Source organism: Lagopus muta, chromosome 21 (genome assembly GCF_023343835.1).
Source record: "Lagopus muta isolate bLagMut1 chromosome 21, bLagMut1 primary, whole genome shotgun sequence".
Lineage (NCBI taxonomy): Eukaryota > Metazoa > Chordata > Aves > Galliformes > Phasianidae > Lagopus > Lagopus muta.
In genome coordinates this window covers 3,389,458-3,415,894 of record NC_064453.1, presented here as the reverse complement: position 1 = coordinate 3,415,894, position 26,437 = coordinate 3,389,458, and the positions used below count along the sequence as shown (strand labels likewise).

Here is a 26,437-nt window from a genome sequence, read left to right as displayed (position 1 = left end):
CGGCTCACTGGTCTGGGTGGCACCAATTCCTCTTCTCCAAAAGTTGTAGCACAGAGCTGAGGAAGAGAAGGAAAATGCTCAGTCTGTCATTCTCAGCTTACATGCATACGAACGTTCCTCTTGGGTTTCTCACTGACTGTACACGTTTGGAGGATGACTGGAGCAGGACAAAGCACCTGCATTCAGAGTCCCTTTATTCCACCCTCTGTCCGCCAAAATACAGGAAATGCTGTGTGGTTTTGTGTGAGATGATACCAGGCCACCCTACAGCCATCGGTCAAGATCAGGGCTCCAAGGAAACTGGAACACTAAAGGCAGTCCCTATCCTCTGTGAGCTCAAGACAGCAACGCCTTACAGAGGTGCAGCAGCACCTGAGAAGTTACAGCAGGAGATGACTTTGCTTTAGCTGAAGGAAAGCTTTCAAAGTGTAACACTTTTCATTTCAGAACTCATCAGAGCAAAGAGATCAAAGCCAATCTGACCACAGACACACACACGAGCCCAAATAGCATCTCCCTGCCCCCCAAAAACCACTCAGCTCCCCAAGAAATCAAATCATTATAAGGTGAAAATTTTTTCCATTTTTATTTTTTAAAGAAAAATATTCCTCTTTAAACACAAAGTATGAACTAAAAACCTCCGAGGAACAGTTTCTCCCCCTGGAGTACAATTTAACTAAACTGTACAGTGTCAGAGCTCCCCAAACAAGTACACATACAAGACATACAGCGTTTCTGTCACAGGAAATAAAGTTTAGGACTCAAAATTGTCCTCCACACCCTCTCTAGATACCAATTCCATTCAAAACAGTGATGATTACTCTCTGTTGCAATGTGCATATATTCACGTACATATATACATACACACACGTGTGTGTATGTATATATATATATAAATAAAATTTAACTCTCACTGGCCAAACTGGCCCTTTGTAGCCTTCTAACAGATGTGTGTGATAGAGGTTAAGACCACAGTTATTTCCTGGAATGGTACTTGGAAGAAAAAGAAGATAGCAGCATCCACAGGCAACGCAAGCCCTCCATTTCAGCTGCCTTGTTTAAAGGAACCCAGGCAGTTCAGCAGCATTTAAAGATGTTCCCACTACCCAAGAAGAGAGTGAGAACAAAACATTCACAAGCTGAATTTGTTGCTTGAGCAGACAGGCAAAATTCCAGTGAATCTGGCCTATGGATGCCAGCAATAAGTTTTACCACATTGCCACAGTGACCAACTTCATGTCTAAGCTTTTAGGTAAAAGATGTGATGACTTTCAGAAATCAGCAACTCGTTCCATCCATCCCATCAAATAGGTGTGTGGATAACATCTATGGCATCTGCCAAACCGAACCCAGGCTGCAGAACTGGAACAAGGTTCTAGAATCCAAATCCTTCCTAATTCAGAACAACAAAATCATTAAAAGTCTTCGCCAAGTCTCATAACATAACTAACAAGCCCACACCCAAAGAAGTACAATGTTCCGAGGAAGGCAGAGAATGGAAATGGAGCTCATTTATGTTCCACCTTAAGATTGATTGTGGTTTTTATTAAGTAGCACTAAAATCTTTATCAGACAGTCCATTTCATAACGATCTTTTCAGTTCCAAACACTCCAACAGTTTTTTACAGTAGGAAAAACATTAGAAAAATAAAATTTCACCCCCAAACAACACTGTATGAAGATCAGCATCACCAGTCAACAATATTTTACAGGGGAACCAGATGATCTTTCCTCTCCTCCAAACCAGCTTCATACAGAAAACAGCAGCAAGATAGACACAGTATCTAGGAGCTAGATTAAGGCCAACAATATAAAGACAAACGTGGGTTCAGATCTTTCAAAATGAAGAAACCCTCCAAATGTTGTCATACATATGCACACACACACATACACACATATACTCTTGTGTACTACTCAAGCAAAGGCTTCACATCTGTGAAAGCACCACTGGAGAGTATTCTAGCACCAGAATGAGAAAGTTGGTTGTCTTCCCTCTTCAGCAATAAAATCCAAAGTCTTTATATTGCTTTGGACAAGGTCTCCAAATGCTCATCTAAGAACAGCTTCAGTGAGTGGATTCAGAAGTGCAGTAACAGCTTAAAGCGTTCCTGCTCTGGGCAACAAGAGGTGCATTCAGAGGGTGCAGCTCCTTCGTTGCTGGAAAGGAGGGGAATTTCTATATTGCAATCTGGTAGAGACAGAGACCAACTTGGGCCCCAGGTGAGTGTGATGGTAAATGAACTCAGCGCAGACTGGGAGGTGAAAGTAGGAAGTTTGCATACATGAAGTCACAGTGCACTTCTGTCAGCATAATAAAAAGCAAAACCACTGTATTTTCTGGCAGGCTTGTCTCTGCATAGGCAGCCCCTGGGTATGCTGGAAGTCAGGACAAGGATCCACAAATGGGATGTCACACATTACACCTGGACAACATCAAATGCAAACAGCACAGGTCTAAGGAGCAGCTTCTATGTTGGTTTGCTAGCATCTTTCCTATACACATGCTTGTGTGAGCCTGCACAAGTCTATAAAGGGGATAAAAAGCTCATAACAGCAACGCTGTGGGTCAGGTTCAGCTATAAGTAACAATTCATGCAAGTTACAAAAGAATTAACCATCAACCCGCAGCACATCCAGTTATTTGTGCTGCAGGTATTCATCCTGGATCTACACCTCTGCACAGGGGTGCTGGCACTCAGGTCTCTGCAGTCTCTCAATGAGTGCATGGCCAGAGGTCTGTCCTCTGCATGTAAGATGCAGAGTAGGCAGCAACTAGCCTCACTAACAAGGGAGGATGGGGAGCAGTGGCTGGAAGTGGGCTGCTAAAACAGTGCAGGAAGAAATGGAAGAGACAAAGAGAGGTTTAATTTTGCAGAGCTTGAATCAGCAGCACTAAAGCCCTGCTCACTTTGTTACATGGTAAGGGCCTGGCTCATGTGAGGGACTAAGTGAGGCTGTGGTAGGATCTCAATAAAACATGCAAGTAAAAAAATTATGTGAAAGGAAGGGTGATCATCACTCCAGGGTGTGAATTTCAGGGTAGGGCAGAGAATTATCAGCAGAGGGATGCTGTGTTTCTGTGCACGTGCAAGAGTGCAATAAAGGGAACAAAATCAGGACCAAGAGGAAGACACAGGAAGGTTAACTGTAATTCAAGATGCAAACACAGGACAATGGGATGAAGAGAAAGGAAAGAGAAAGGATGTTTGAGGTAAAGGAGACCAAAGGAAGAGACAATAAAAAAAAACCTCTTAACAGTGTGAGTCCTGTTTCAGAAAATACACAGCTAATATGCCAGTTGGCTGTCTTTTCACCAGGTATCCTTGGCATGTTGGTAGTTCTCCTCTCTGTATTTGGGATTTAAGAATCAAGGCATAAAGATTGTTTTTTTGTGTTTTTTTTGTATTAAACAATTTTGAGTGCTCAGCATGATGCTCTACATGGCCCCTGAACTCTAAGTCATGCTGATGACTCACTCAGAAGTGGAAGCACTCAAATTATAAGCTGCTTTTGAGAACCTAACGCTACTTTCTTTGGGTTAGAAAAACTATCTTTCCAGAAAGCTGCACTGTCCAGAAGCAGCTCTGGCATCTCTCACTAAGAGCACCGTGGTATTTATTTATGAAATATCTTAAATAATTACTTTGCAAATCCCAGTATCAGATAGAGGAGCCAGTTTAACACAACGCATACAGTCAGACAGCTCCTCAAGTACCTCCCAGCAGATACATGCAATTTACAGCAAGAACAAGCTATGCAACTCCTGCTTCAGTGAAAACACCACAGCTGGAGTTGGGAGCTAAAGCCCTTCAAGTGGGGATCCCTTCTTATTACAACAGAATTAATGTCTCCTACACAAAATAAAATCTAGGTTTTGTCTTTCTAATGCAGACCACAAAAGGATGCCTGTTTTGGATTTGTACATCCCTACAACAGCACTGGTTGGAGGTATGCACCAGAGAAGTTTCTGGGAACCAAGAAGATCAGAATGGGAGTTGGTGAGAGTAGCCTCAGGGCAGAGCCTGGGTGGAAGCACACGGTCATATAGGATGCAAGAAATATGACAGAGCAGTCAGGGTAACCAATGTGATCAGGCAAGCTTAAGACAACCAAAGAAAAGTTCATGGATAATTGAGAAGAGAGTGTCAAAGGAAAGGGAAAAGAGGAACCACTGACCAAAGAGGCTGAGAATGCTGTTACTGTAGACAAAGCCCAGCACCAACTACTATGCTGTGTCCTCCTCAGCTCATTTGTTCTAATTCTAGTTTTAACAGCACCGTCAGCATGAGGTTAGTATGTCAGGACAAAGAGCTGGGGGGACATTCCTTACAGTGCAGCTTACACCTTTTCAGGCTCATGTCTCAGATCAGTTCATTTGAAAGAAAGCGTATGGAACATTTGAACAGCCTCTGGCTTTGAACTAGGGCTTTCTGAGAGTTCTGCTCAGCTCCAGGGACAATCCTGGAAGTGATGGCAGCAGCCAATAGGGTTCCTTGTCATGACAGCTGACTAAACAGTCGTTATAAAAACACAAAACAAAGAAAACCAACAGCATGCACCAGTGGCACGGCTATTAGAGATGAAACCGTGGTTGAATTCATCTGGTCAAGGAGTCTTCTTGGAAGCAGGTGGGACCAGTAAGAAAGGAAGTGCTGGCACAAATCAGCGCAGGCTCCGGTAGACATAGGCTGATGTGAAGATAGCATTGAGAGTCAGACTCACTGCCAGCAGACCTCGGAGAGCGGAGTTACCAAAATGACCTTGGTGGAAAAGGAGAATACAAAGAGAGAAAGGAACAGGAGGAGGTGTTAAAAGAACTGATGAGATAAATAACAGAGAACATATGCGGCATTCTCTCTTTGCCCAGTGTTTTCACTGCAAGCAGAAATTTCTGAAGCACTTTTCCTGTTAGGAAAGATTCCACTGCACTCCTTAGCTCTATTTTCATCTTGTCCCTCTTCTGAACACCCACATCCCCACCCCTTGCCCTCTGTCCCAGTTGAACACTCTGGCTGTCACTACTCTTCAAACGGCCCAAAGAATGGGAATAATCTTGTTAAGGGCTTAAAAATAGCAGAGAGGAACTGCTTTTGCTACTTATTTCTTTCACCTTAAGATCAGATCACTACCACAGGAAAGATCTCAGTTGCCCTCATAGGCACAGTGAAGTGCCCATGAGACTTGCACTTACCTCTCCAGCCCACCAAATCTTCCCCTTTGGTAGTTGTATCTACCACACAGGTAGATGAGTGTGATGAGTGATCCTCCTTTCTGATGGAATTATTGCTGCAAACACTGCCTCCTTCCACGGCAGATCTCATATCTGCAAAAAGAGATATAAAAATTCAGAAGGCACCAGCGGAAGTCAAAAGCAGTACAATTTAGCAGCCTAAAGGTGGTTGTGAGTAACGAACGCTTGCCTGGTAAAATCATGAGAAGATTGAGGATTGGAGCTGGGAACAAAGGCCAAATTTGTTTCATAAGTTGTCCATGTCAGCATCACCAGAACCGTGGTTAAAGGACTTACCAAACAAGGCTGAGGGCAGTGGCAGGGTATTCCTGTGGCACCACTCAGTGAGAACAGGACTTCTGCTCTGGCAGAATAGTGGTTCTCCAGGCCAGTGAATTCATAAGGGAGCTTTGGTAGCCTAATAATCATCACCACCTGAGTCTTCCCTAAGGGTTTCCCATCTACCGTACGGCCTAGATGATGCATGACTTTATTTGCAATCCAACTCTATCCTACAAATGCATTTCCAGGAGTGCAGCAGGCTGCCAGCATACCATGCATTCCCCGCTCGCTGAGGTTCTTTTTCGGAAACGAGGACAGCTCAGTTGTAAAGATGTTGCTGTCTGAGTGGGTGTGCGCCTCTGAGCTGGTTGGGGTGAGCAGGGCCTCATTCTGAGATGGGAAAAGCAGCAGCTTCTGTCCTTTCAGGTTCAGTCGGGCAGGGCTGATGAGTGGCCGGCGGTACCGCAAGGAACCTGAGCTGGAAGTCACAGAGCCAGCCACTGATGGTGCTGGAGAGGGGATGCGTGAGGGAGCACAGCTGGCTGACAGCAGGGAGAAGTGCTCTGAAATGGAAATACCCCAGAAGAGAAAAGAGATCACAAGTCCGATAAAAGAGGCACAGTTTTCTTTAACAACTGTTAAGGAAGAGAGAACAGGAATTGCAAACAACCAACAAACCTTGTACTAAAATTCATAATTCATTCAGTTTCTCTCTCTCACACATTGCAAAACACAGAGAAATTCCACACACATTTGGTACATTCAAGGATAAGGTATACTAGTTTGCTGCATTTGCAGCAGCACAAACAGCCCATGATCCATCTGGGATCATGAGTGCAACAGACAGGTTCAAAAGGGCAGAGCAGACAGCGTAGCTAAATTACCAGCTCTGTGGGCTAGGGAAGGAAAGCAAAACAGAAGAGTTCCCCTAAGAATAATTTTAAGTCTTATTTCAAAGCAATCTCAGCTACATATAGAGTAGAAAAGGGATCCTTGCTTCATCTCACTGATTTCAGTGTGAGCTCTCCCAGGCAGAAGAATAGCCAGGTCTTATTTTAATGCAATCTCAATCTTAGTAGGAACTATCTCTGCAGTATTTTCATCAGTGCTTTCACTGGGATGTGAGCAGGGAGGAAAGAATTAAACTGGGATCCCATGTTTCAATCCATGCACTGCAAATCCTGCAGAGATGGTTGTTCAGAAGCCTCAGTGCATTACCTGATGTGGGAGATTCCTTGGACTGAGATGACTGCGAGGCCGGTCGACTTCCACTGAACAAGTAGCCAGAATCTAAAAAGCAAAAACAAAATAGCTCGAACCTACATGGCTCAGCTACCAGGGGTTTATCCTTGAGAAAGGTAACTGCTTCATCTTGTCATCAACCTCAGAAGGGGAGGGGTTTTAAGTTTAGGCAAGAAAAAAGTCTCCATTTTCCGAAGGAGGTTATATAAATACCAGAGTCAGAATAATGACCTTTTCCCAGCTGCAGTGGAACAGATCTGCCCAACAGTCTCTAAAAATAAAATAAGTGACCCTCCCCCAGAATATTTGGAATGAAAAGAATCTAAATGTAATGGGTTCCTTCTTTCCCTTGCCTTACCTGCTCTGGCCAAGGAGGGGATGGTACCCAGAGAGAGTGCTCTGTTGAGACGTCCAGGAAGAGAGGAAGAAGAAGTTCTGCGTGGGGACCTGAAGAGCTGCTGGTTTGTCAGCTGGAGAATACTGGGTGGTGTTGGGACAAAGAGAGACGTAGTAGAGGAAGGGAAGCCAGCCCCAGTGCCATTGGGAAACAGAGTGAATGAATCCCCGGAGAAGTACCTGTAAATGACAGGCATGACAAGCATTTAGGAATGGATAGGTTCCAGTAACTCCCTCTCTCAGTTACAGCCAGGAGACCCAGAATGCAACAACCTAAATAGAACAGAAAAGAATTTGTGGGATTTTTTTGGACCAGAACTACAACGGTGGTTGTATTCTAGCATAGGAAAACTTGGGTGTGTTCCTAAGTTTGCATTAATTTTTCGGTGCAGGAGTACAAGATACAGAATGCTTTGAGTTTATGGGCACATTTCTATACCTTTGCAACTGGGGAAGGAAGAAATGCTCAGTGCACTGACCTGATCTGCAATACAGGCTGGAATAAATGGTGGGACAGTTTAGTATCTCAGGTGCTTAGACTTCTCCCCTGAGAAGATCACTCTGATATAAATCATCAGAATGTTTTACAAAGTCCTAATGCACAGAACACCAATAACAGAGTGTACTTGATATGTGCTATATGCATACGTAAAGTACATACTTAGAAATCTTGTGTCTGTGGGAAACAAGCAGTTATCTGCTTGTCTTTACAAACCAGAATCAGTATCTTACCTCTGATGCCAGCACAGAGGAGAGTGTTTTTATGAACAGTTAGATAAAGATTTAGGCACATTTCCATTTTAAAGCCAGCATTCAGGCCCCTTTGATACAATTGCCTTTGTTATATTTCTGTTGGACTCATCACCATCATCTTACAGATAGGAAGAAGCAAAAAGAAACTAAGGAACTTGTCCAGGGTCACACAAAAACCCTACAATAGAACAGAGACACAAACCTGGCTTTCTCAACCCTAAACTGAGGCCGAAGCCATTAAATTTTCCTTTCTTCATATATCACAATTAACCACTAATATGTACCATTATAGTCATGCAGAGGGAACCGTTCTTCTCCGCACACTCTCCAGACAGTGTCTCACTTCTAATGTACAAAACATCATCTCTATCACAGCCTCTGGGGAAATTTCAAATTGGCAATAGTAATGGCAACTGTATTCCTAGATCTTTGTTTCCAATAGGTTCTTTGCAAGTGAAAGGAGGGAGCTGTAAAACAGTGATACCAACCTGAGAACACAAGATGAGAGACAAAATGCACTTAAAGATACCTGCATCAGTCAGCTTGGTTTTTAAGTACCTCTAACTTCTACTGGTAATACAACCATCTGACAGGACTGGGCATTTTATGCCGTTGTTGCAGTCAGACTGCCACAGCATATAGTTAACATGCAAATAAATCTGCAATTAACTTCTGATACTCAGATTTCGTGCTGTACCTTTGCGGCGGTTCACGATTTGAGGATCAGCCCAAAGTGAACCATCTCTCACAAAATGACACCAATTTCTACCTTCTTCCCATTCCTCCTCGCAGACACATCAGTACCCATGAGTGCGGTTCCATTCATCACATTACCCCAGCAGAATCTGCTTTGGAGTCTCACTTGTGTTCTCATAGCCTCTAAATTATTGTTTTAAGAAGGGTGAAATGCTGAAAGCATGGGAACTTTGTTTTACTTTTTAACAACTGAGTGACATACATGAAAAAGAACCTCCCCTTGAAATTCTTTAATTAGAAACAGGCAATACTCTTGTCAAATAAGCAATGACGAAGTACTAACAGAATATGAAGGGAATATACAGGTACATTTTTAAATGGAGGTACCAGACTTTGCAGCCTGTAATCAAACAGCAACATTTGGAGGTTTAATCTCACTTCTGATGAAAACACTGAGACAGATGAGAATAGAAACCTGGTTTTTCATCTGTCAGAGAAAAGCCAGTAGTAAGACAGGGAGTGGAGGAATACATCTCAGTGCTGTCAGATGATTTACGCACGTGCCACTCTCATGGAGAGAGATGTGATGCAGCGATGTCACACAGTGCTAGTGCACGCAGAAGCAGTTCAGATTTAAGATCGTAATTTAAAATACCTTATAAAACTACTTATCTGCTAGTATGAGGCAGACATCAACAATCCCGACCAGCTTAATCAGGCTGAACAACATCTGAGCCAATCAGCCTCTGGTGCTTGCAAGCAGGCCATGCCTTTAACAGCAGTTAGGAACTCGTCAATCTTGCAGCAGAAAGTGCCCAACCTCTTCAGGTTCCAGAGGACCTGGGAAGGGTGTCACGCTTCACAAACGTGCAGAGAGACCTTGGGTGCGCATCCAGAGACATTTGCCTCACCACACATACAGACATGAACAGCACATGGACATACTGACCTCCAAGAGGGAAAGCGGATTTGAAAGGAAATAAGAAGTGCAGGTCAGAACGGACACAGCTCATCTCAGCAATATCTGCCACTCAGCGTCTATGAAAGGTCAAATCAGAGCATCACTTGTGAACATCACTCTTTTTTCCTAACTTTGTGCCTTTCCTACTCCTGTGCAAAAGGATCCAACTTTACACAGCTCCCTGCTGCACAGAACAGCATTTCTGACTTACTGACTTTTGGCTGCTTTTCACTGAAAGAGAGTGGGATACATTACAGTCTTTCATCACTTCCAACTACAATCTTGTCAGTAGCATTTTTACTTTTTTGGATTGGACTTCCAAAGCCTCTTCTACTCAACAACCCCAAATCTCAACCTCAGCATGTTAGTGCCGTCCAATCCTCTGGGCAGCCAATTAATCATCCAGAAAACTACTTTTCTATTTACCAAGGAAGAGTTGGACAATCTTAAGGATAGCACAATACCTTAGGATTAAAGGCTGACCAGGAATGGCTTATGTGTAGCTCTACTCTGAATAAATTCCTGCAACATGCACAAAACTCTCATCCTTCTCTATGCACTCTTCTCTAGTGTTTGCTACTGTTGTGCCAAGAGAACTAGATGCTGCTAAGAGGCAGGGGTGCTGACATGGGATGGATGAGATTGGTCAGGAGAACTAAAACTTCCAGAAGAAAATGGAATAAAGCAAGAAAATCAAGAGGGTCAATAAGGCAGGAACAGTCAGATCACAGTCTTTTGCTCTCAGATGACTGCATTTCTCCAAGCCATTTGTGTACATGATAAAAGTGGCTCTGGCAAGTGGAAAAAGTAACCAAGAAAGGAAGAGGGGGGGAAAAAAAAAGGCTCTGGAGTCAGATGATTTGTGGAAATAGGGCCCGGAAGCCATTTATTTCAGAACTTAGTATTGAGAACATCAAAAATCGGTATCTTAATTAGTGTTTACAATGATCACAGCGTTACGAGACAGTTGGGCACAATTCCTCTACACAGATACTTGAGAAAAAGAAAAAAAACAACAGAAAATTAAAGAAGTGCATTACATGGCATGGGACAGTACACTGCCCTGAAGAAGCACCTCCTGCCCGTACAGCCTCCTCTCTCCCAGTATCTCCCCCTCCTACCAAAGTTAGCATGTGTTTTTAATTCACATTTTAACTGCAGATATGCTGCACCACCCACAGGATAGAGAGAGAGACAGGGAGAGAGCATGGGTCAGGTCAGACTACAGACTATAAATGGGTCCCTTCACGCTAACAGGTAATGTGAAGAGTCAGGCAGCTTGCTGTACGTATCCAGGCTGGTTTGCCTGGAATCAGTCAGGGTACCACTTGTCAATCATTAGGTAAAATGTTTCCTTTGGAATCAAGTTCCCGCCATAATTTACCTACAAGCTGTCCCTGTGTAACTGCACTACGTACTGCAGACAGCAAGACTGCTGCTGCACAGACTGCAGAAGCAGCTCACTGCTGCCTTGCTCATTGCTAGCTGCAAAACAAGCAAGTTTCTGTAAGCTGATGCACAGCCACTTGTCTGTTCTGCTGCATTACATCAGGCCACCAGCCAGTTCCATATCCTGTGCCTCTGGTCAAAGCGATAGAATCAGGAGTAAAGAGCGATATGGCAAATAAAAAACAGGCACGCAGGGACAATAATGTTGAGAAAGCACAGGTCCCAAATACATTAAGATTTTGATGCCAGAACAGAGCTAGGAATTTCATCTGCTCAGTCTAAGAATTGTTTTCTCCTACAAGTCACTCTGCTTTAGGTGAAAAGGGAGGGATGAACTGCAGCTGAAAAGGCTCCAGCTGCCAGGTCCTGCACTGATACCTTTTGGAATACAGATGTGATGTTTGGCATCAATTTGAGCCCCCCCCCATCTGGTGGCACGAAGGTGTGTGCACATTCCATGTCTGCAAAACACAGACATTGGCAAAATCAGAAGGTTCAGAGGACCTCTTCCCTGCCTGCGTACTCGATAGGCTTGGTCCCATATGAGGCTTTACAGGGTACTCCTGGTACGCTTCAGGACTGAGTACTGCCCCTTTCACGTGAGAGCATTTGCTGAGTCTCAAAGGAGCTTTAGGTGCACATGCAGGTGATGGCACACCTGGAAAGAACTGACAAGTTTACACACGAGATCACACAAGTTCAACGGCAGCTATTTAGAAACTGAAAGCCATGTTCTGCAGCTCCCCACTTTCACAAGCAGAGTCAGTCTGGAGTAATGAAACCAGCTATTAATTTGATCAGTTTATATAAGTATAAATAATTTGACCACAATACATCCATACATGACTTCTACAGTATTTAAGCATGATTATTAGCTTCACATCATTTCAGCTTACTCAAAAAATACTGAAGTTAAAATAAAACACTACTACACCATTTCTACATTCCTCTCCTGTCCTCACCCTTTGACACACCCAAGCTCAGTTCACTAGGGCATGCAAAACACAGACGTAGGAAAGGAGAAGTCATTAGAAAGAAAGGAATATAAATATAGGGTACCTAAAATTGTAAAAGGTCAGGAAGGGGTCAGTTGGCATGCACAGATATCAGGGAGGGCTTCAGGAAGACCAAAAGCAGCAGCAGCAGAGATACTTACTCAGGTGCTAGCTTTGGGTTCTCACTTCAACCCTCATAGTGTCTGCAGAGTCAATGAAAATCCAAGAGTATAGTCCAAGTACCCTCATATTCCCACCCACACTCACTGGTGGTAAATGCAGGACAAAAGCATGAGCCTGCCAGACGTGCAGGCATTGCTGTCCCAAGCTGCAGCTGCAACAGTTCCACTGAAGCAGAGCAATGTAGTGTTGTCAGAAAGTTCATCCAGAGAAAGGCACTTAAAATCACCTTGAGCCCTTTATGCATCTCACTCTGCTGAGCAGGGCACGAGGTGTTTTGGAGCTGGAAGGCCAGGCACGGCTGCCATACGAGCTAAGAGAGTCAGCCATGTTGGGCTGGAGCAGGCTTGATTTTAAGTGAGGCACATACTAAGAGTTCCTCACCAGCTCAGCTCCACTCTGTAGTCCTCATCCTCTGGTTCAGACAACAGCATAAGGCCAGGGTCAAAAAGCAGCACCTAAAATGAGAGGCTTTGGGGGCCCAATACCCTCTGATTCTGCTGAGTTATGGTGTTGGCATCCTCTAGCCTGCATGGCTGGGAGAACCCTTAGGCAACAGAGCTGTATCTGGTGACCACAGGTTACTTACCACCTGTTTCTCTGTAGCTCGAAATATAAATACCTCCAAGTGAACACAAGAGGCTCAAAGCACCAACCAAGTGGTTCTGGATGATTTCTTATCAGTGGTTTCTTTGTATGTTACCAGCCCTTTGGTAGCTATTATTTCCCTCAGCAGAAGGAAATGTGTCATGCAAATCAACATCTCAGACTTGCAAGGACAGTGACACCATGCTCAGATGTGGGGCTTGCACCAGAATGACTGAGCTGCTGGCATGCACTTCCTTCTGCTGGAGCCTGAAGGGGAAAGAAATCTGCCACAGTCAGATGGCATTTCTAACTGCTGAGCTATTTCTTAACAGAACCCCAAGGCCAGGACATGAGATTGGTAAAGCACCTTCCTTACAGAAGCTACAGCATGGCATATTGTTTAGAAGAGTCTATTTGGCATTGAAATCAGGTACTATAGGAACAGTGTCAGAAAAGGCAGCAATAGTTTCCTTAACTAGAGTTCTATTTTTTCCAGAAAGAGTCAACAGTAAAACACTGATAACTGAAAATCATCTTCTTCAGAGCTAAATGTCTAAGGAGGAGCTCCAAGGACACAATTGGTACAGATCTAATATTAGCAGTTTATAAACCACTGGGAAAACAAACATCCTTTTCTTTCTTGCTTCCCTCTCCTCCTATTCCATCAGCCCAACAAAACATGTAAGCAAGGCAAAAAGAGAACTTCTAAGAGACCAGAAATGCAATTGCTGCATATTTGTTCCTAACGCTTTGAGGTTTTTCGTTTTTAGAAGCAGCAGCTGCACCAACTTGCTCAGGCACCAAATACTGGGAAAATAAGCTCAAGTCTGAAGCAAAGACAGCTTCTTTGGCATGAGGAGTCACACTCCAACATCTGCTTTGTTATTTTGTTTTGCTTTAAAAGTTTTTCCAATTAAGAGTCCAACAATTCTTCAACTGTAAGGTGAAGAAAGCACCGCAGAGACCAAGGCTTCAGTTGTACAGGCTGGCCACAGAACGAAGCAGTTTTCTGGTGTTCTGACATGCAACATTACTGCAACCTGTAAGCATACTTCACTTGTATTAATTTGAATAAAGTGAAGACAAAGAGTTCTTGCCTCAAATATTCTTTTAGTAACATTATTTGGGCTTCACGGTACAAACCCCACTCCTTCCCCCAGTTCTACTGCCTGCTCAAGAGATTTTGGGCACAGCTCCCCCCCCATTCTATCATACCACTGCATGGGAAAAATGGCAAGAGAGTAAGAGAAAGGATCAGGCACAGAAGAATGATGTAAAACAACAGAATAAGTGTAAAAAGTGCCAGAGCTCAGAGCGCAAATACAGAGCATATTTAAATTGAAAGAAAAAAATTACATTCTGCTAAAAAGAAGAGAACAGCTTCTCAGACTTATGGGGCCACAAGAAATAGGACCTGACACAGCCCTTTCAGCTCCTGAAAGTAACATTTCTGAAGAGCCTGACCAGCACCTTTGGGTGCTGCCACCAAGTTTCCCTGCTACAGGGCAAGAAGATTCAGATTAATTTTATTCCTTCTAAAGAAAAGGACCTTGCCATTAGAAACCAGGCATGATGTTACTGAGACCATTCCCACATACCTCAACAACTTGTCAGCTGCTTTCCCTCACCTCACCCTTTTTTCCTCTTCTAAAAGCATGGTTCCTCCCACTATTTGGATATAGCCAGCAGCAGAGCAGCAAGGGGAAACTGTTGACCTCTGCAAGACCAGCTGCTTGCTATCTCACATGCTAGAAGGAACCTTCAAGTTCTACATGCAAACACACAAGACAATCACAACTTAATATAAATGAGTACCTTCCCACATTTCATTTTAAAAACTGGAAATAGTGAAGACGAAGGGAGCAGAAAAAAGGCCAGAGGTCTTATTTCAGTAATGGACATAAGGTCATCTAGGTCTTTCATGCAGGTAGTTTAGAGAATGACAGAGCTGGCACAGGATTTGGTTCCACCATCCATTTCATTAGGTGGATTTGTCCACCTGAAGAGACTCTCAGAAGAGAAGATGACAGCTGGAAAATTGTGTTGGAAGGACAGCTGCAGTAAGGAGTTTTCAAGGTCTGAGAACATTGCAGTGATCCCTGCACTGGAGGGAAGGCTGAGCAGACAGTGGTAAACCATCTATCTACAAAAATATATGCAGTTGTTTGCTATTCCTATCTTTTCACCAGCTTACTACTGTCTTTATTAATACTGCTCCCTTCTTCCACCAGCTGACAGGACAGAGGAGCCTGTGGTCTGGTACAGACACCAGATTTTTAAGGCACACTTCCTCCTAAATCTCCTAATAGTGAGAAAAAGGAGCCAGAGTGACTACAGAAGTCTAAGTCAGTACTAAGGACTGTGCATATTTCAGGCTTTTTTTCCTGCTTTGATGAACTCCCGTGGCTCCTTGTAAGTACTTACTTTAGAGGAACTCTAAACTCAATAAAAATCCATTGCCCTCGTGGAAAATAAGACACAGTAGTTGTTATTTAGCATTTTAGAAGCCTGAGACTGGAACAAGGAAAACTGGAGTTTGGAGTTGGAAGACAAAGCCTTTGGGTGGGGATTGCAAAGCACCAGGAAACAGAAGGGCAGAACCAGGCTCCAAAGATGCTGGTTTCCTTTTGTGCACATGTAAATAAGCAGCCACCTGAACAGCATCGTTTGTGAGCACCAGAATGGAGAAAGGTGTTGTGCTGGCTTGGAGGTGGATACAGCAGTTGTTTGAAGGCACCATTAAAACTATTTCTAAAGGAGAGCACACATGGGAAGTAGGTTCCCGTGTCCCCTTCTAATGCCAGCTGCTATGTTACAGGCACAAAGGCTTTCATCCAGGAGCTGTACCTGCCCATGACACACTCAGCTCACCTGGCTTACTGCCAATGGATCTCTACAGAGTTTTTTGTTAGTGCTACATTTGTGCTTTCACAGTGAGTATTGGCTTGAAGAACAATAACTATGAAAGCTATGAAACATATTTTGTTTCCTTAAATAGTGTTCTTAGCATTTCACCTGCATCTCCAGTATCCAGGAGCATCTGGATCTTTCAGTGGGAGATGCAGAAACTTCACAGTGAGAGCTCCATTCTGATTATTTTAGAGTTTATGCATAGGAAGATCAAGACATCCAGCTAACTTATCAGACTATCACCATGGCATGTCCTGCCTGCTATTCTGAATATAATAGCAGATTTCCTGGGACAGTGCTGTTTTCTCTAGAAAGCCCACCTCCAACTGCAAGACCTGAATTCAGATGGGAAAATCAGTGGAGTGCCTTACAACAAAATGCACAAGATAATCAGACTGCTTACCCATCAAGGACCCAACAAGCTCAAGCTTCATTCTGGGAATGCAGTAACCCAGCCATCCAAGCTTTCAGCAGAGGACTGCTAGGCTCTCAATTCAGAAGTTACAATTTCCAGGCCCCGTTCTTTCGGTGCATTAGTACCAATGCCAACTTCCACTAAGACACCCCACATTCCCTCCAGTAACAAACATAATCCATTTCTATTGCTATGGGTCCTGCAGCAGAAGCTCCCACCCCTCACTACAGCATATCCTCCTCTGTTCTCAAGAACTGTGCGTTTAAGTAAAACATGAACTGGATAAGCAGTGACATACAGCAGAAGTCGGCCATATAGCACAGCACAGCATTGCAATACTGTATACCTTCTCTTTCTAAGGCTACAGGAGTAGAGGAACACAGCTTCATCCAGTTGTGCTTTTACACAGAGGCTCCTCTTACAAGAAAGAAAACAACCCAAACAAAGAAGACTAGCACAGAAAACAACAGCCACTGGTAGAGCTGAAAATTAAGCCTAAAATATTTTCAGATACCTAACCAAGACACTCTGAGCTACATAACCTTTTAAAGCACCCTTTAAAATAAATTATTGGAGTTCCAGTCAAAAGGACTTCAAGACTCCTTTTCATTTAAGATAGGAATCCCAGAAGAATGGCAGAGCAAGACAGCATGCAGTTAAGTGATGCTACACAGTGGAAGGCAAGAAGAACAATGTTATGGACTACATGTCCCCTCCTTGCATGCCCACACACCATGCAGCGTTACTACAGCACACGCCAGGAGGACTCAGAATCCAGAGGCAAGTTTCCATCAGTTTGAAATTAAAGCGACCAGCACCATCAGAAATTGAATGTGGCCCAGGCCTCATTGAGTATCAAGGAAGAGGATTCCTCTGTGACTGGCTAAGGATGGACAGGCAGTGAGAAGAACCAGAAGGACAGGAGAAGCCAGAATCTCTTTGGCTGGAGAAGCAGGATGGGAAGGAGTCTGCATTTATGGAGCAGTTTGTGAAGCAGTTGCTGGAAGAACTGGCTTTGGGAAGGTTGGATATTTGCACTGCTGACGTAGGATTCAGAAGGAAGGGAGAAGGGATGCAGCAGGAGAAGCTTCCTTGGCTAGCACCAGCAGTGGGAATGCTCCAAGAAGCTAACACAGTGGGAAGCAAGGATGGCAGGAAAAAAATATATATATAAATATATAAAAGAAGGAAAGATCTTCACTGCTTTTCTAATTAAAAAAATAATAATAGAAGGGAGAGAAAATAAAAGGAGGAGAGAGAAGCACCAGTCGCACAGAGTTCATAAGGCTTTTTTCCTCCTTCCCCCAGCGTCACTGCTCTGGCTCTGACCTTCGGGGCCGGTATCTCCGCTGGCCCGTTGATTTCCGCGTTGCCACTGCTGCAGTGAAGCCCACCAAGCAGCATAGGGACGTGGTGCCAAATTTGGCCGTATCTAGCCAGCTGGGTGTTTCCATCTTCAGGTACCTCTCAGCTAAATGCAGGCTCATCACTATGAACCACAAGACTGAAGCAAATGCATCAATTCTTCGGAGCCTGCAATGCCAAAAAAAACAAAAACAAGCAGTGAAGATACAAGGTAAGAGCTGAAACTTCAACAAACCCCATCCCATAGCTGTGAGGAAGGGGTGGGAAGGGAAAAGCTGGGGAAAGAGTGGGGAAGGTTCAAAGGCTGAGCAGGCCATGTGCCGTGGGATGTATCACCACCAGCCTTTCCCACTGCTGTGCTAAGTACCCCCAGCAGATTAGTTTTACTCTCCAACAGATGACACAGTTGCACTGGGAACTTTCCATTCACTGTAATTCCAGCTTAATTGGAATGAATCAAGGCATAGAAAAGAAGTAAGCTCTGCTGTTAAACTTGCTAGAACCCAAAGAAGAACACGGAGAACAGTGCCAACCAGTACTATTGCTACGTTTGCCATTCTGGGGCTGCCCCATGTCTCACTGAGTCAAGACAAAACTGCCAATGCAGTTTTTCTTGAGTTGGAACAGAAGTACAGAGCACACCCACCTGATCCGCCCAGCCAAGAACATTGCTAGCAGGCAGGTGAACAACCCAAGAACAGCAACTGCCATCTGATGATTCTTCCCGTAATCCCATGCAGCGCTCAGGTTCTCCACCATCTGTTCTGGGAGCATGTGGAGCAGCTCCTGCCAGCCTGCCACCGTTATGGAAGTGTCATTTCCCAAGTCTGCATGTGAGCTGGTGCCAGTCCTGTTCTGAACAGATGCTGGACTAGAAGAGACAGGAGCAGGGACTGCAGCATTGAGCGAGAAGGGGTCGCCTGATCCATACAAGGCCAACAGAACCAGGAATGCACAGCTGAGGAAGGCCAAGAACCGCAGAAATATCACCTGAGCTGGTGTAGTTATGGAAGTAGTGGAGGAAGATGAACACAAATTCTGCAGAGGAAGGGAAAAACTTCTTGTTAGAAGCTGGAAAAAAAAAATGCAGTAAGGTTTTGAAATGGTGCTTTACTTAGACTGTATGGTTTACTGAACAGTTCTGTCCTTGTCCATCTCTGCACTGGACTGATGCTGGATGGGACGTGGTAGGGTAGCAAGGAACAGAACTACAAGCAGAAGCCAAGGTCTGCTGGGCACTGAGCCAAAGAGGTCATAGATCACCTTCCATCATACTTATTTCTTTTTTCCTGAACCCTGTAGTTTCCTGCACTGTACTCATGACTTAGCTTCCCTATCTCCCCTTTTCTGCCTGTCCCACCGTTCCAATTCCACTCTTTCATGATTGCATTTCAGGCAATCTCCTAAATGACTCCAACAAGACAGAAGGATCAAATTAACATCAGGGAGTATCTGTGCAAACTATTCCATATCTTTCTAAACTTCTGCTAAGCACCCATGGTCCGATTTAGAAAGTCCCATGGCAGCCACCAGCACTGATATGTCCCCCAGCTATAAATTCAGGTGCAGAGGCACTGAGTTTTCTGTACTTTCCCCTAAATTCCCTCCTCTCTCCTGCCACATACCTGAGTATAGGTCTTGTCTGTCTCACGGCGTTTGAAGTGGTGGCTGAGCAGCAGAGCCCGCAGCTGCCGATTCTGATGCTTTATGTAATATTCCACAGCAGCCTGGCATGGACGACACAGTTTGTAGGTCTGCTCCAGATGGTGCTTATACACCTCAATCTCCTCATCATATTTGCCCTGATGATAGGAAAAAACAAACAGGTAGGTGAGCGCTGCAGATCCCTTATCAGTCATTATGCTCACTTGTGACACATGAATGAGGCATGCTTCCAGACTCCAGAAAAAGTCCTGAAACTAGATCTGAAGAATGACTAAGCTGGAGGCAAGCCATACAGTCAGCTTCCCATACAGCTCACCAAGCCTCCATATACCAGAAGAGACACATACAGCACTCACAGAAAGCTTCTGTTGTTCTTATGGGAATCCCCAATTTGTGGCCAATTTTCCTATAGCCAGTTCTGCTGTTTTTGTTCACATCTCATGAACACAGATGATAAGACAGAAAACTAGACTAGCCTTTGCCCCCAGCAAAGCACATGGCAGAGGGGCTGGAACTGGATGGTCCTTTGGGTCCCTTCCAACCCAAGCCACTCTATGACTCTGCAGATGAAGGGCCACAAAAGACACACGGCCCTGCCACGTGGAAAGCAAAGGATGAATGTTCTTCCATGATGCCAGCCCCTAACCAAGACTCACCTCCTCCCTCGGTGAGAATGAAGCGAGCTGTTTGATCTTTGTAGTTTGATGGTTGTTGCATTTCTTGCAAAGCAGAATTTGGCTGCTCACCCACTGCTGTGGTTTGGTGGGATCACAGAAAGTTGTAGCACCTGAAACAACATGGTTAAGGTGTTCCATGTACTGAGCGGGGATGGGCTTGTTGTAGTCTCCATTCTGAAAAGAATCAAGAAGAAACCAGGAGGAAAAACAAAAGTGAGATCGTATAAAACAAAGCTAAGTGTTCTCTAGCTGACAACAAAATCCTCCAAGCTCTGTACTCCATAACTAAGTAACAAAAATAAAAGTGAAAAAGAGATAAAAACACTTCAGATCTTCTCCTCATCCACTGTTCTATACATCCAATGTGAGCAGTTGTTGGCTTTTGGTTTAAGAAAGGCCTTGTAATTTGACACCCTATGTGACACAATTCATCTATTCCAAAATACAAAAGAATAATCATTCCATATTTATAAAAAAATAAAAATCTTCAGAGATACTGGTGAAAATGACAAACTTTTTTGCCCTGCTTCAAAAGGCAAAGGCCTTGCCATCACCACTCCACGTCAGCACATCCCCGTGCACGCAGATGCTCTCTCAAATGTGAACAAGTGTACTGAGCAGCTGATTGTAGGTGCTCAGCACAGAGCCAACAGCTGTCAATCTGCTGGATACTCAGCCAAGAGCACCTCCCCAGCCACCCTCCAGGCAGCTCATCACTGTACCTCCTGGAAGCCATTGTACTGCTCGCAGTTGGGGCAGTCCCAGCAGTTGCGATTCCCATACGGCACCACTGTGTCCTGATTACAAAACCAGCAGTTCACTGTCACATGTGTGGGCTTCTTCCTGTTAGGAACAGAAACGTGTCAGGCATCAGCATCAGATCTGATGTGAAGGAAAGCAAAGGCTTTCAAACAGGGAACCGTAAGAGAGCCTGGAATAACAGCCAACCTTCCCATTCAGTATGTTTGACTGTCTGACTCACAGTAGTTATTTTAGCAATGAAAAGAAGAACAATTAGAGTAGAAATAAATTCCTGCCTGATGCTAATATCTCTTTGTGCTAGTACTGTGGACATGCCAGAACTTTAATAACAACCTTGTGAATAAACCACTTCACTAGCTTTTCCAGAGGTACATTTGGGAATAGAAGTCGTGTTCATAATCACCAGCATTCATATTCACAAAGAGCTCAGTAGAGTATCTGCTCAACATACAAGATCCTGGGAACATCATACACATAAAAACTGTATGATGGTATTCAGAAACCCAGGAAGTGAGCTCACTGCTGCGGTGCTACCTACCTTGATTATCATGGAATTTTTCAAGGACAAGTGCTTATCAAATTAGCCCAAGGTGCAGGCACTGTAATTAGCTGTTTCTTCTAACAGCTCAAGCTAAAAAGAAGGAAATGAGGAATCATCAGGCCTTCCCCAGTTTTTACATTCTGGAACTGAAAAGATGAAGACCAATCTAATCATCTGGACCATAAACCCCTTGTTTTGTTGTTGTTGTTTTTAAACAGTTACTGCAAGAGAAACAGCTGTGACATGGTGCCATTAGAGGTTTTGACAAATGTTTGAACAAAAAACCTCAGTACGTTGGCCCTTGAGCCTGTCTGCTCAAGAAGCTCTGCATTTGTCTTCAAGTCTGGAGCAATATCCAAGGGGAAGCTTCACATCAACACAGCTCAGCTGTCTGGACTTAATCATAACCTGCCACAATCACACCTCCAAGAGAGGGCAGCTGCTCAGGCAGAGCCCAAGCAGGGACTGGCCTTGGTGGCCGTGCAGACAGACAGGTCCAGCTGCTGCCTGCCCCATTTGCTGCCCAGCTCCATGAAGCTGTGAGAGCCAGACAGCTTTTACAGGAGAGTGTCCATATAGGGCACATACATAAATACACCGCTGTGACAGATGCATGTTTGCTAAAAGTTGTCCCAGTCAGAAAAAAAACCCAACAGGACCCCACACAGTGATCTGTGCCCAAAGGGACAGGGCTGCTGGCAAACATCAAACATCTAGAGCAGCACTGAAATCAGCTGAGCAAGGCAACTCAGTGAGAACCTAGAGAGCAAACAGCAGGAGCTGAAATGCCCAGGTTGGGAGTAGCTTCCTTTCTCTTTGCCCTCTAAAACATTCCCTGCTCTTGCAGTATTCTGTACAGAAACACCTGAATGCTGAAGAAATGTGGTGTGGAACCCTGCAAGCAAACAGGCAGGTGGCTCTCCCTTGGTTACACAGGCTTTTATCACAGCAATCACCCTTGCGGCTGGATGCCTATCATTAAGGTTCTTCCCAGCTCCCATTTCCATAGACCTCGTCTTGAAATTTGGTTTGTAAAACATCAAATCCTTGAGCATCCTGTTTAAGTATGAATTACAAGGATAAACTTGAAACAAAGCACCAAAAAGAAGCCTGCAAAGTCACAAAGAGTGCACAGAGGATTCCCTGCCAGATGCTGAAAGGAAATGGCTGGAGCTACTAGGGTGACAGATTCTCTTCTCAAAATAGATGTACACTCCCACGCCCCTCCTAAGATCAATGTTCTCCACTTAATTCTTTGCTTGATTGCCAAGGGGGTTCAAAACAGTAAGCAATCTCAGATAAAAATACAACCACTGAAGCTGACAGGCATGAGAAAGAAGAAAAAGAAAAGAAACACAGAAAATTAAGTGGCTAGTCCACATTACCCTTGAGCTGTCACTACTGAAGATCCAGGTAAAAAAGCCAGGCAATGGATGGACTGCAACACCTCGTGGTGCCAGTTTCATCCCACTACCTTAAGTTAAAAGCTGTCAACGTATAATGCAAAGGATTTAGCATGCTAGCCTAGTACAAATCCTACTGTGCCTTGAGCATAGACTTTGACAGCAAGCACAACCTAAATTCCACCCTCAGATGTAGGTCACAGCACAGCTCTTTGAACTAATAGAGGCACTGGAGCAAAGTGCCTCAGTCCCTCCCTGTTGAGCCATCCTCTGGCACTGGTGAAAAGAAGAGATGCTGTACTTCAGCCTCTATCTACTTCCCTCTTCTGTGACACGATGGGACAGACAGAAGCACTAAATTCATGGATAACAAGGGTGGGAAGCAGAAAAAAGTAGCAAAGCAGGATTTGAACTGTTAATACACTCAAGACCCTTCCATCTTTACCAAAGAGGATTCCTCTTCTCATGCCTGGAGTTAAGGATGTGCTACCAAGGGTTAAATAGCTGCCATTCACTCACACAATGTATGCAAAAGAAATTGCTACATCCTAGATTATTTAGGATAAAAAGCAATAATCCTTCCTTTGGTAATGCTGCAATCTGTTGCCATAGAAACATGAGGCAAAAAATAAAAATAATTTTAAAAGTCTGGTTACAGAAAGAAGAAAAAAAGGTCATCTGAGGCAAGAACACATAGGTGGGGTGCTAATTTTCTAGCAACTGGGCAGGACTTGAACAACAGCAACAAAAAAAAGCGCGACTCTCAAATACAGACTGAAAGATGTTCAACTACCCACACCTTCACTGAACCCACACAGCGACTGAACATCATAAACCAGAGCTTCTGAAGTCAGACATCGTTATGAGAAGACAGGCAGTGCAAAATCTATATAAAAATCTACCTGCGCTCAATTCTTTACAGAGCAGCAGGAAAACCACCTGCAAGGAGTTTATATTCTAACACTGCATTAACGTGAATCAGCTTCCCTGGACTAAAGAGCCACCCTGCAAAGTTAAATGTGAGCTGCAAACAGCAATTGAAGTACTGCACGTTTGCTGTACCAGCTTTAAATCTAGTAGCACACACACCCTAACAAGGTGGAAAAATTGCCAGGTTTGGACTGTTTTCTATGCATAGGGTTTTTGCATCAATGAACCCGATGCTGAGTTCAGCTCAGTCAGGGAAGCTCAGCTTCTGGGTGGCACTCACTGACCTGCTGCAATTCCAATCTGTGCTGTCAAAAGGGGTCTTCCAGGGCTGACCCATTGTGAAAAAAGCATCCCAGCTGTCTGGATTCCAGCAGGCATCCAAGTGATGGCTCCTATGAGCAGCTTCTGCCACCACTGACCAGAACAGTCCCAGAAAAGAGTCCCTCACAAGGTACTCTCTATTGGTCCTGGCAATAAGTCAGTAGCCAACAATCAGGAGGGGCACAAAAAATGAAGGAAAAATGACTACGGTTGCAGGTCTGAACTCAGCAAAGGACTTCCAAGAACCCCTAAGAAGCCAGTAGCAATGCTGTGATCTCAAAGGAAGACCACAAACACATCAGAGTTTTTCTTTCAGGCCCAAACTTGTAAACCTTAAGGAGTTGCCCTGCTTATCTGAGTATACATCAACTCCTTTCCTGCCTTGGTAAAAAAAGCAACCCTGTAGGATGCTGCCACAGTTACCGCAGTGTAACTCTACATGTTAACAGTTATGGCAGCACTGCTTTGCACTAAATTGTTCAGATTTATTTTATTTCCCTTTCTATGGGAGCAGAAGCAGTTGCAGAAAAGTCACCTTGTGCTTACCTGTATAGTATTTACTTGCTCTGAAAATGGAACCAAACTGCACTAACAGCAAAAGCAACATCACATCTCCTACGAAGCTGCTACCTTACTGACTCAGGAGAACTCATTTAACTAAGGCAAAAAAGTAACTCTGGAATGGGATTGAAAAACAAATGCAGAGCCCTAAAGAATTATCAGCATCACATGACAGAACTATTTACAGCTCGACAAGGACTTGGTAAGAAATGCTTCCCATTCCAGAGACATTTTGACAAACTTAAGCACAAATTCCACCTCTTGCCTCGAAGGCACATCAGAGTCAACAGGCTCAAAACCAGCTACCTGCTTCACTTCGGATTGCTTTAGGCCACACTTTACTAAATGCACCAATACCTGTGTACAGGCTGACAGACCACTGATGCTGTATATGGTCATATATACTGAAAACACAATGGAGCAGACCTGAAGGGTTTTGTTGCAGATATAGAAGCATGCTTCTGCTTTGAAGCATAAACCTGACAGGATCTTTCACACCACGAGCCTGTGAGGCCTTCTTTTACCCCAGCACTCAGCTGATGAACAGCCTGTTCTGTTACAGTCTAACATGCCTCTTGTTCTGTATATTCCCATATTCCGACCGTGCCAAATTACAGTCTGCAAAATTAAGCTCTACACCTTTCATGCAACCCGCACCCTGAACTCTCTCCAGATGCTTTTCAAACTTCGGCTTTAACTGATCTGTTTAATTTTGTCCTAAGGTCAGAAACACTGCACACACATCAGAACAAAATGCCTACAGAACTGCGGTCGCTAAATAATTCTGACTTCCCAACCCGCAGCACGGCACAGCGCTCTGCTCCCTACAGCGATCACACCTTCCCCCAGGAAGCAAACCGATCTCCTCGTCCCGAGCACCAGAAGCACGTTAACAACCAAACCCAACGCCGAGACTCCGGCGATCCTTGCGACACATCCTACGTCCCGCAGGAAGGAAAGACGTTCGGAGTATTTTTTAAAGTGCGGCTCCCACCCAGCCGACTCCTTGGGACACAAAGACACGGAGCGATTCCCAGGAACGCGGGAAACACGCCCAGCCCCTCACCGGGCAGAGCCTCGGGTACGCGGAACCTCTTTCCCTCTTCCCAGCTCCCCCTCCCGCCGCCTCCCCGGCCCACGAGGCCCTCGCGCCGCCGCCCCGCGCGGATCCTTCCCGCCGCCGGGCCCTCATCCGGCCGCCGCCCGCCGCTCCCTCCGATCCGGCCCGTACCTCCGCGCTATGCGGTACAGCAGCAGCCCGGCGGCGGCGGCGCACACCGTGACGCCCAGCCCGGCGGCGGGGCAGCGGGCCAGCAGCGCCCCGGCTCCGTCCATGCCGCTCCCCCGCCGCCGCCGCCGCCGCCACCACCGGCGCCGTGACCTCGGCGGCGCCGCTTTGTACGCGGTTCGGCCGCCCCCCCGCCGCCGCCGCTCCGCCCCTCCTGCCGCCCGGGGGCGGGAGCCGTGACTCACGGCGCGGCGTGAAAGGCCGGAGTCGTGCGGCGGCGGCTCCGTGAGTCAGCGCCGCAAAGGCCGAGATCGTGGCCGCGGAGGCGGGGGCGGCCGCCGGGCTGCCGGCCGTTCCGGGGGGCGGAGGGGCCGTCGTGCCTGGCCCGGCGCCAGGGCTGCGCGCTGCCCGCTCTGCTCTGCTCTTTTTTCTCTTCCTACGTTGACACGCGGTGCTGCCGAGGCGCCGGGCGTGCCGCAGCGAGCACCCTCTGCAGGGAGGCTCTGGCAGCAGCAACTCGGCCCGGCTGCAGGCCCAGGCCTGGAGAAAGGCTTCCAAAAGGAACATCGTCTCCCCCAGAGCCCCTCGCGCACGGTGGAAAGCAGGGAGCTTACGGGAACGTTGCCATTTACATCGACACGTGGTTTTGAGGGGGGCAAGGAAAGTAAAATAGTGGCTGAGAGAATTATGAAAGCGAAACCGATAGGAAAATTGAAAGGGTTGATAGCTGCAGGACAAGGGGAAATGGTTTTAAGTTAAAGGAGGGAGGATGTAGGTTGGATGTCAGGGGGAAATTCTTTACAGAGAGCAGTGAGGTGCTGGAACAGCTGCCCATAGAGGCTGTGGATGCCCCATTCATCTCTGGAGGTGTTCAAGGCCAGGTTGGA

The 26,437-nt window shown here is 45.3% G+C and overlaps 1 protein-coding gene across 2 annotated transcripts; it reads right to left on the bottom strand.

The window, feature by feature from the left end:
• Nucleotides 1-560: 560 nt before the first annotated feature.
• On the bottom strand, nt 561-25,689 carry TMEM201 (transmembrane protein 201). Of its 2 annotated transcripts, none has more exons than XM_048968007.1 (11): nt 25,554-25,689; nt 20,527-20,647; nt 19,784-19,978; nt 19,088-19,264; nt 18,109-18,500; nt 17,427-17,630; nt 7,113-7,330; nt 6,731-6,802; nt 5,785-6,075; nt 5,192-5,323; nt 561-4,760 (listed from the first exon to the last, which is right to left on the bottom strand). In XM_048968007.1, exons 1-11 carry the CDS (start codon nt 25,655-25,657, stop codon nt 4,663-4,665), a joined length of 2,004 nt encoding a protein of 667 aa, XP_048823964.1. In that variant the 5' UTR covers nt 25,658-25,689; the 3' UTR covers nt 561-4,662. The 2 variants fall into 2 exon arrangements, with proteins under 2 accessions (XP_048823964.1, XP_048823965.1); XM_048968008.1 differs by lacking the exon at nt 25,554-25,689 and adding an exon at nt 23,725-25,421.
• Nucleotides 25,690-26,437: the final 748 nt, after the last annotated feature.